At 38.4% G+C, this 9,938-nt stretch overlaps 2 protein-coding genes across 2 annotated transcripts; both read right to left on the reverse strand.

Annotated features, from left to right (window-relative positions):
• Positions 1-3,739: 3,739 nt before the first annotated feature.
• LOC110024038 (60S ribosomal protein L39) lies at positions 3,740-4,448 on the reverse strand. Its single transcript, XM_020723754.1, has 3 exons — positions 4,354-4,448; positions 4,143-4,246; positions 3,740-4,041 (listed from the first exon to the last, which is right to left on the reverse strand). The coding sequence occupies exons 1-3, from the start codon at positions 4,354-4,356 to the stop codon at positions 3,993-3,995; spliced, it is 156 nt and encodes a 51-aa protein (XP_020579413.1). The 5' UTR covers positions 4,357-4,448; the 3' UTR covers positions 3,740-3,992.
• Positions 4,449-8,622: 4,174 nt separating this feature from the next.
• On the reverse strand, positions 8,623-9,685 carry LOC110024062. Its single transcript, XM_020723796.1, has one exon. The coding sequence runs from the start codon at positions 9,677-9,679 to the stop codon at positions 8,645-8,647; it is 1,035 nt and encodes a 344-aa protein (XP_020579455.1). The 5' UTR covers positions 9,680-9,685; the 3' UTR covers positions 8,623-8,644.
• Positions 9,686-9,938: the final 253 nt, after the last annotated feature.

The raw sequence follows: 9,938 nt of genomic DNA on the forward strand, positions 1-9,938 counted from the left end.
TGCCACGTTGCAGTCTTTGGAATCTGCTCCAACCAGCATCCCCGGAACAATACTCTAAATTTACGGAGATTCCTCCTGCCCTAAATGAGTTGAATTTTACCATTGAGGTATGCAATCAGGCATGCTCTCTTTATCCCATAGTAAAATATATCTCATTACATAGCTTATCACCGACTTAAAAAGCATATGTCACTTCCTAGATGAATTGTTGTCTTCCATCAATTATTGAGGTAGCATTGGTAGACCCTTCCTATAAGACGACAATAATGCATGAGATGAATGCCTTCGACAAAACCATATGTGAGATGTTGATCGTCGTCGAGGAAAGAAAGCAGTGGATTGTCGGTGGATTTTCAACACCTAATTTAACTCTGATTGATTCTTTGAATGTAACAGGACAATTGGTTGTCAAAGGCTATTCACAAACCTATGAAGTTAACAATGAGGAAACATTTGTTCTGGTAGCTAAACTAAACACCATTCGGGTTCTGTTATCTCTTGTTATAATCTGAATTGGCCCTTACTCCAACTGGATGTCAAGAATATCTTCCTTAATAGCAATCTCGTAGAAGGGCATAAGTTTCTCCCACTAGGTTTTGCTCAATCTATTCCCGTGGACAAGTGTGTTGATTGCGGAAGTCTATTTATGGATTAAAATGATACCCTCAGGGTTAGCTCAACAAGTTACATAAGTTATTGTTGCTCATAGTTTCTCTCAGATCTAATATGATCACATGATGTTCGTCTGCCACTCATTCGAAGACCATATTAACATCCTCATCGTCCATGTCGATGAAATCATACTCACAGGCGATGATCGACATGCCTTAGAATCTGTCAAAAGCATCATATCTGCATCTATTGAGATGCACTTCTCTTCGGTATTTATAGATGCACTTCTCTTCGGTATTTCCTAAGTATAGAAGTAGCTCGGTCGTCTCAAGGTATTAGTCTTTCCTAATGCAAATATGTGAAAGATTTATTAACTTAAACAAAACTACTTCTTTACAAACGGAAATTGTTCCAATGGATCCCAAAGAAAAGTTGGTTGATGTTTCCAATGCATATCCAGTGAACAAGACAAACTATTAATGTCTAACGGGGAAACTCATTTATCTAGCCCATACGCATCCCAACATTTGTCCCTACGAGCACCACCTCAATGTTGTGCATCGGATACTCCACTTAAAAGGCGCATCGGGCTTGGATTTGTTGTTTTCTCATCACCACTCGCTTTGTTGCAATTTATACGGACGAAGATTAGACTGGGTCTGTCCATCATCGTCGATCTACCTCTGATTATCGCTTTTCTTCATGTGGGCACAAATTGTCACATGAAAAAAAAGGTTTGTGATTACCCGTAGCGATGAAGAAGCCGAGTTTAGTTATGTCCTTAGGAGTATTTGAAGCCCTCTGGTTGTGCATAGCGTTTCCCGAACTATGCATATCGATCTTCATTCCTCTAAAGTTGCTTTGTGACAATTAAGCCACCACCAGCATTGCCCATAATCCAGTCCAACATCTGCGTGCCAAGAATGTGGAGATTGACAGTCATTTTGCCAAGTAAAAGCTTGATTCAAGGAAAATGTGTTCCATTTGTTCCTTCCACTGACCAACAAATAGATATTCCCACAAAGAATCTTCTTTGACCGTTGTTCGATAAATTTAAATCCAAGCTGAACATGATTGAGATATATGCTTCAACTTGAGGGGGAGTATTAGAAGTTAATAGCATCAATTTATTTCCTTCTTTTATATTTCGTGTTTTATATATTTCCTTCTCTTAAATTTCCTATTTGTCTTCCCTATTTTATATATTTCCTGTGTTAGGAGTCATATAATCTAGATGTATACCTCCCCTTTCCTATCAATAAGATTATTCTACCGTATTCCCAAAAATTACAGAGTGCATAGGTAGCCTATAAATCATAAATTTGATTTCCTTATTATTATATTAGTGAAAAATAGACATAGAATCTAACTAATAGATCAATGGATTCACATGATTACATAAAATAATTAATGCTCGCATGAAGATCAATGCAGTCTTAAGATGAATCGTATGGTTGAAATTGCAAATCTATGTGGAATAGGATCGTTTAGTATATGATTAACAATGGCATTTTTTTTTATCATGGTTGCATTATGGAGAGAGATTATTGTCACCTATCTTGGAATTCTTTACTGAAAAGAAAACAATTCCTAGCACATGCGGTTGTAAAGAATTAAATTGACCACAGCAAAGGAAGGAATAAACTTATAAAGGTATGATTTCCCTCCCTCAATTGAGATTTTGGAATTCCTTGATAATGTGAATGAGTCTAATACATACTCGCGGTATTAAGCATGTTCCCAATGAGGATCAAATGTAGCAAAATTGGAGCTAATGAGAACCTGGATGAGTTTGAATAACATGCATGATAGGCAAATGTTGGCCTCGATTAGCATCACAAGGCGATGATGTCCAGGCTAGTCAACCCTACAAGTGATGCTTTGACACAAATAAGGTCGGGAAGAAGCATATTAACATGTTTTTAACCATGTATAAGATTCAATATTCACGAGAATGACCATAGGATTTGTTTATTGCATGTATTGTGAGTCAAAAGTACAAGAAATACATGGGTGTTCATTTTGTGGGATACCTATTCTGAAGCATTTAGAGTGTAACATAAGGAAAATGTGGGAGATGTATTTTTTTATGAATTTGGCTGGAAAAAAAATGCAGGATAAACCTTTCAGGTACTTGGAACTCCTTAAATAGCTCATTCTCAATATACTTGGAATTCACCTGATTCAGCCGAATTCCAAATACATTGGAATTCATCTATTAGTAAGTATTTATAATAATTGGAAAACATTATTTCATGTAATTGGATGAAAATATGATGGTCAATCAGATTACCTTATCCTCAAGGTGAATGTTCAAGCAAACTGCCTACGTTGATGGTATTTTGGTCCTATTATCAATATTGGAAGAGCTAACTAAATCAACATCAGCATCCATGTTGAACAATCATGCACTATGGATAAATGGATGAATCAATAAAGACCTTAAGCTGCGATATTGATACAAGTAAAGATAAATATCATGCCAATGAGCTTGTGTTGATAGCTTCAAGGTTTGTCCATTGATGTTACCAATTTAATGAAATTGTCTGTGAATCTTACTGCAAACAAAAAATAGGACTGCCAAACCCTCCATAACTAGATGAGTGGGGACCATTGAATCATGAAACTTCATCATCTTAATCAAATGGTTGAGAACAATCTAGAGTCCAATTCTTTTTTGGGACATCATCTACGCGCACATGACCTTCCATGTCAATTTGTATTATTATCCTTTCCTCCATTATAGTCCCTAAATTAAGCATTGTTTTTATAAGAGACCCAAAATAAAAGCATGGGCATACACCTTATTTCTTTAATGAATTACTGGCTTGGATCCTTGTTTTCCTCTGTCTTTTAAAATAAACAGTAATAGCTTTTTCCTTGTGTATCTTGTAGAAAAGAAATCTTATAGTTAAAAAACAAATAATTTTTCATCCATAGGAGCACAGCAGCAAAAGTTATATTAGAAAACATCCCCCCATTACAACAAGCATATACTTTATCAAAAGTAACTCAACATAGAGAAGTTAAATGCTATATTTATGGATATCAACGTGGAAACAAAAATCGTTCAGTTATATAATCAAAACAATATGAAATTTGAGGAAACTTTACTCAGAAAATCACATTTCATCATCATGATTTTAATCATTCATCCCAGCTACTCTGGGTAAAATAACCACAGTTTGAAGCATATATAAAAGAGTACACATTAGAGCAGTACCAATACTAAAAACAAGCAAACAGTATTTTCAACACATCAAGGGTTTTTACACAAAATTAAGCACAATAGAACTCTAAGCAACATGTCGTTCAACAAATCAAAGAGGAAAACTGTGTGGTTACCCTCGCCCCAAATCCATGACAGCTCGAAAGCATCCTCAAAAACCTAGCTTGGTACGTCGCCAGTGCCGGCGCTTTGCATTGTACCTGAAAGTGCCACATAAGAATCAAACACGAAAACAAATCGCGAGATCATAGAAGCGGAACATGTAATACGCTAAGTAGCCTAGGAAGCAAATGAAGAATACCTGATGGTGTTGTTGGTTCTCATACGAATCCAGTGGGGAATGGGCCTGTTCTGCCTCATCTTCTTTGCCAGCTTCTTCTTGATCCGGAAAGTCTTGAAAGACGGCTAAATAATAGTAGCGAAAAACTTTATGAGCATGAAATCGTATGAAATGGAAGAAGAAAACAAAATTAAAAAAAAAGTGAAAAGAAGATAAGAGTAGAGAGATCCACCATCTTCTCTGCTGCTCTTGTCCAAGACGGCCGGTGTTGGAAAAACCCTAGTTGAGATGAAGTCGTGTTCTTGTGGTTTATATAGTCCCTGAACCGGTCGGTCTGAAATTTGTGAAGAATTTTAATGACCCGAACCGGAGTCGCCTAGATCGAGAACCCTACTGCCCTAAGATAATCATTCACGATAAAATACAGCAAGATCCCTATGGAGAGTTACACGGGGTTGTATAAAATTAATCAAGGCACTTGAACAACTCGAATTGGGCCAGAGATCATGTTTTTTTTTTAATTTAAGCTAAATGAATTAATTTTGACCATAATTAAACATATTTATTAATATTCAAGAATAAATTTATTTATTCAGTAAATAATTTGTTAAATCATCAATATTTAAATGATATAATATATGATCTAATACCTAGAGAGTTAGAGCCGCAGGAACGGGAATGTGAAATAAAGTCAAGTAATTCATAAAGTCCCCTAAAGAAACGAAGGGGAGGTCTCTTTATTCGTCATGTTTCTTTTTATTTATAAAAGTGTATTTGTATAATTACAGAAAAAAATGAACAATTATGGAAACTTCCCGTAAGTGATTAATTATGTTGATCTTATACCAAATATGTATTACAATTTGAATTTGAATATAGCGATAACCAGTTGGTTGACAAGCTTGAATTCAGTCGATCAAGACGACTAGTCGAGTGACGATCGTGCCTTCTGAAGTAAATGACTGGTTGGTTGATATATTGCGATCAGGTGCCCTTATAATGAGTTTAGTCGGTTTAGCACCGATTGAATCCTTTCTCCATAATGTGTCAGATGGCCCCGAGAAAGATACCGTTCATTGGATGGCCGACCCATATCACATTTTTGTAGTCTAATGCTTCGATCGTCCGACCATCATCATGAGTCGTTCAATTGATTTGAGATTCATGCGACGGTTTTTGTGTTTACATATTAGTTTTTCAAGTTTTTCTGCTCCTTAAATGTGATAGCTATGATAACCTTATGTATTACAATTTGAATTTGAATATAGTGATAACCAGTTGGTCGACAAGTTTGAATTCAATCGATCAAGACGACTAGTCGAGTGACGATCGTGCCTTCTGAAGTAAATGACCGGTTAGTCGATATATTGCGATCAGGTGCCCTTATAATGAGTTTAGTTGGTTCAGCACCGATTGAATCCTTTCGCCATAATGTGTCAGATGGCCCCGAGTAAGATATCGTTCATTGGATGGCCGACCCATATCACATTTTTGTAGTCTAATGTTTCGATCGTCCGACCATCATCATGAGTCGTTCAATTGATTTGAGATTCAAGCGACGGTTTTTGTGTTTACATATTAGTTTTTCAAGCTTTTTCTGCTCCTTAAATGTGATAGCTATGATAAGGACAAAGAAATTGTTTAATAATTAGTGGTGCTAAAGTCAAGAAAAATAAATTTGATCATTTTCTTCTTTTTGGATTTTGTGCCTATAATGTTTTATAAATAGAGTCACAAGCTTGGTACAGTGTATTTCGTCGTCATTTTCTCCTAACAACTGAGTTGTGTTATGGCTGACAGTTTGAGCCGGATCACCATGGACCCCTAGATTCTAGCTTAAGTGGGCTATCGGGTCTCAGACCCTGCAAAAGAAGAAAAAAAATAAGAGGGAGAGATGGTCGGTACCTGAAACTGCATTGTAGGATCGGGTTGATTCGTCTAGAGATCCTAAGGGGCGAATGACGAAATTCCCTTGTAAGGAGGCCATAGTCCCTGAGCCTGACATGGATGCAAGCACCAGAGGTTGGCATGTTCAATTTGTCGAAGGTGTCGAGGCGAGTGGAAGGGAGGAGGACAAAGTGGTGATCCTCATCCTTCCTGAGTCACTACTGCAAGCTGGTGGGGCCATTTCAATGCAATAGAGAAAGAAACCTTTAGGACCTTTCCTTGCATGGATGGATTTATGGGTATGTAAGACTTTTTTGGTCTGTTGGTGGTTAAACGTTTTTTTTTTCTTTTTTTTATGATTTCAATGCAGACGAATCAGTAGGGTTCGAAGATCACCCAGACAGAAGGTCATCAAAGGGCGCTGTGGGGTCCGCCCCGACTACGATGCCCAGTCTACAGGTTGAATATGTGAGGTTGCTGCCTGTCATTACCTCGATGGGGTATGAGTCGCCCGACACCTTGCACGTCATCGATTCCAAACGGGGGATGACAGAGTTGCAACAACATTAACTTGGAGTCATGAAGTAGTTGTCAAAATGGACCGGACCCTTGTCGGTGCTCGTTGGTTCCTCAGAGGGAGTGGTTAGAGGTTCGACTATGAATCCAGTGCAGGAGTCGCTCGTATCCCCATAATTGTCTCATAGATAATAAAATAAAACAAAAAAAGGACGAGAACTTCTCAATTTTCTCCGTAAATGTCAAACATAAAAAATTTAAATGAAAACAAAGCATAAAACTTAGCAAAAACTATGATTTCTCAATATAACTAACAAATCTAGAAATCAAATATGACATTAATTCAAATATTGAACATCAAATAAACATCTAAAATACACTAAGATAAATAACGAGAACTGAACCTAGGTAGATCCGACACAAACTTTAGGCTAACTAACTTAGACATCAAACTGAAGGCCACAAACTTGCCCCAGGTTAGTCTGAGTATAGAAGTTAAGGTTAGTTTAGGTACATAGTAAGTGCTAAGGACTAGAACATGCAAAATAACAAACCTTCCTCTGAGACTAAAGTGAATACATTAGAATGAAGTAACCCATGATAGTGATGAAGGTGTTTCGACTGCATCGAAACTACGAATTCTCCGTGCTCTGGCATTCAAGAGGGATTCCATGTTATGAAGCTGATCATAGTCAACAGATACCAACACTCTCGGAACGACGAAAAGCCATGGGCATCTTGATTGGGGACGTTATTCCAAAAAAAAAATTGGGTTGTTCTGCTTGTAAAACTCCTCGTAGAGTATAGGGTTCCAGTGTTCATCTAGAAATCATTTCCTACCTGACTCTATCCTTAGCTTAGGATTTCCCATTAATCTTGTTAGTTTATTATGTCATTTCTCTTTCAGTTCAAACTCATCATAGGTTCATTTGATTGACACTCATAAATCAAATCAAATTTTATGCCTGGGTCTTTCCCATGACGTGTTGTCATCGGATTGTAAGCCCCATCCTTTGGACTTAATTCTTCCATTCTAGACCCTCCAATCATGAAAGCTCGACTTATTACGATTTGACTTATTGTTTTAGGGCTCACGACTCTAAGCTTGTACTTAACAATGAGGGATTGCCCTTGTAGAAACGAGAACCCATAATTAAAATAAACCTTATATTATACATGTAAGGTATGGGAAGAATCATGATTTCATAGACCCCAAAAATTTCCCTCATTTGAATGATTGAATACATTCTGAGGTAATATTTTTATTTCTCGAGATAATATATTACTCTTCAAATGTTGTATGCAATCATTTAGACAAGAATCTTACAAGATCTATAGTGGTCCTTCAAAGAAATAAAAATCCTCCACAAACCCTCTACCCGATAGTCTAGCCCTTCCCAGCCAACAGAAGATTCTCATCCGGAACCGAGGGTCGACGACCAGACTTGATCAACAGATCGACACAACTTAGATAACTGAATCAATCTTACTTACCTTTTGTTAGTAAGAAGTCCATCCAACCGACAAATATCAGATCTAGCTAACCGATTTTATATCCCGAACCATGTCGGCCAGTAGTCCTCTCTATCTCAAACAATAAACAGTGTCTATCAAGAATTCTCTAGTCCAGCCAGCCAAGCTCTAAAGAAGTTGGGATTTGGGCCCACATATATAAATTACTTATAATACCTTGTACGATCCTAACTAAAGCAGTGATATAAAGTAACTTCACATAATGTACCTTTTTTTCTCTATAAATATAGGATCAATGTGTGAATAAAGGGTTACACACTTTTCTTTAATTAGTGTTTATAGTTGTGCATTTCTCTCTCTGTCTTTGTCTCTATCTCTTTCACATGTCTTACATTTCATTCATTGAACGTGATTCAACAACATTTAACAACTAAACATTGCCTTTTTATATTTACTCCAACCTAAGTTTTCATATCTCATAAAAAATATCAATTTTTTAACTTAAAAAAGTGAAATATATATTTTTTCATGCATAAAAAAAGATATGTAATTAAAGAATTGAATTTTAGGTTTTAGATATATAAATACATAGACATTAAGTGATACCTCTATAAATCTTTTAAGACTAAAGAACAAATACATCCTTTTTAATTTAAACTTCTCTTGGCACACATAACTAGAGTGAACCCGTTGGCATCTGAGTTCCTCAGCTTGACATCTTCCATGCTCTCCCAATCCTCCACAGTCTTCGACGAATCCGCCATCGTCCAGGACCGACCACTACCCTCACTCCAATTCGCACTCTTCCCAAAATACCCCCACCCCGTCCTCTTCCCAAAATACCCCTCCTCCACATTCTCAAACCTCAACACGATCACCGCATCGCCATCAATCGCCGGTGCCGACGATGGCGACTGCTTTCCGCCGGATTCCTCCCTGAAAAGAAATCTAAAAAGATCCCAAGTCACCTGAATCCGATCACCACCCTCCGCCGCCACTCTCTCACTTCCCCTAAAATTCCACCTGAGCCGGCTCACATGCAAAACCCTCTCGCCATTTATCGTCAATCTCATCCGCTTCTTCTCCAAATCAATCGACATTAATACTTCCCTCTCCCTGCCAGAAAATCGCGCAATCGCCATCCATGATATGCTTCTTCCAATTTCTCCCAATTTCACTTCCACCTTCTTCGACGTCTGCTCAGTTCTGATTTCCTCGTTCCTCGGTCGCACGGCTTTGATCCTCCAGAACGCCTCATTGCGGCGATCTCCGACAACCAATGCCATCTCTCCATCCACAGCAATGACGAAGAAGAACCCTTCCACCGGCTCTGGTCCGCATACACGGTGAAAGGTCGCGCCAGTGAGATCCCAAACAAGCTCCACCGAAAACCGTCGTCCGCCGTCGGTGTTCAACCGGAGCCACTTCGATCCCTTCCGTTTAAAAGGGAGAAGAAGGAAGATACGGAATCGGAGATGATCGCCGGCCGATTCAGTCTGGTTCTCTGCCGCCGACGAAGGGAAGAGCTGGAGATTGGCTATTAAAGAGAGTCCGAGGAGGCCGCGGTTCCAGGTGAGGGAGATCTTGCCGATGTGTGTGGAGTAAACAGAGGTTGTTGTTGTGGGAGGGGCCGGCGCTGTGGCGGATGTGCAGGAGAAGCAAGCCGGCGTGTATTTCAGCATTCTGGTGCTGGGGATGCAGGCGGGGATTAATTGAATTTTAAGTGGAGCTAAATAGTGAATGTGTGTAAATAAACGGAAAAAAAAATATTTCGATTTTTGACCCTTTGTTGGACCGAGCAAATGCAACGGAAATTTCGATTCCCCGCTTGCGGATGACACATGGCAGGGTCAGCCTCCGGATTATTCGTGTATTCAACGCCCAAAGCTCTGGCCAGTCATAAGTCATACATATATATATATATATATATATATATATATA

Source organism: Phalaenopsis equestris, unplaced genomic scaffold (genome assembly GCF_001263595.1).
Source record: "Phalaenopsis equestris unplaced genomic scaffold, ASM126359v1 Scaffold000240, whole genome shotgun sequence".
NCBI classification, from domain to species: Eukaryota; Viridiplantae; Streptophyta; class Magnoliopsida; order Asparagales; family Orchidaceae; genus Phalaenopsis; species Phalaenopsis equestris.

Bases quoted from the DNA above. Each gene is read 5' to 3' on its own strand.
- LOC110024062 (XM_020723796.1), bottom strand. From the start codon at position 9,679: ATGCTGAAATACACGCCGGCTTGCTTCTCCTGCACATCCGCCACAGCG.
- LOC110024038 (XM_020723754.1), bottom strand. The intron at 4,042-4,142 runs GTATTCTTCATT...TGGCACTTTCAG, and splicing joins AGAACCAACAACACCATCAG to GTACAATGCAAAGCGCCGGC.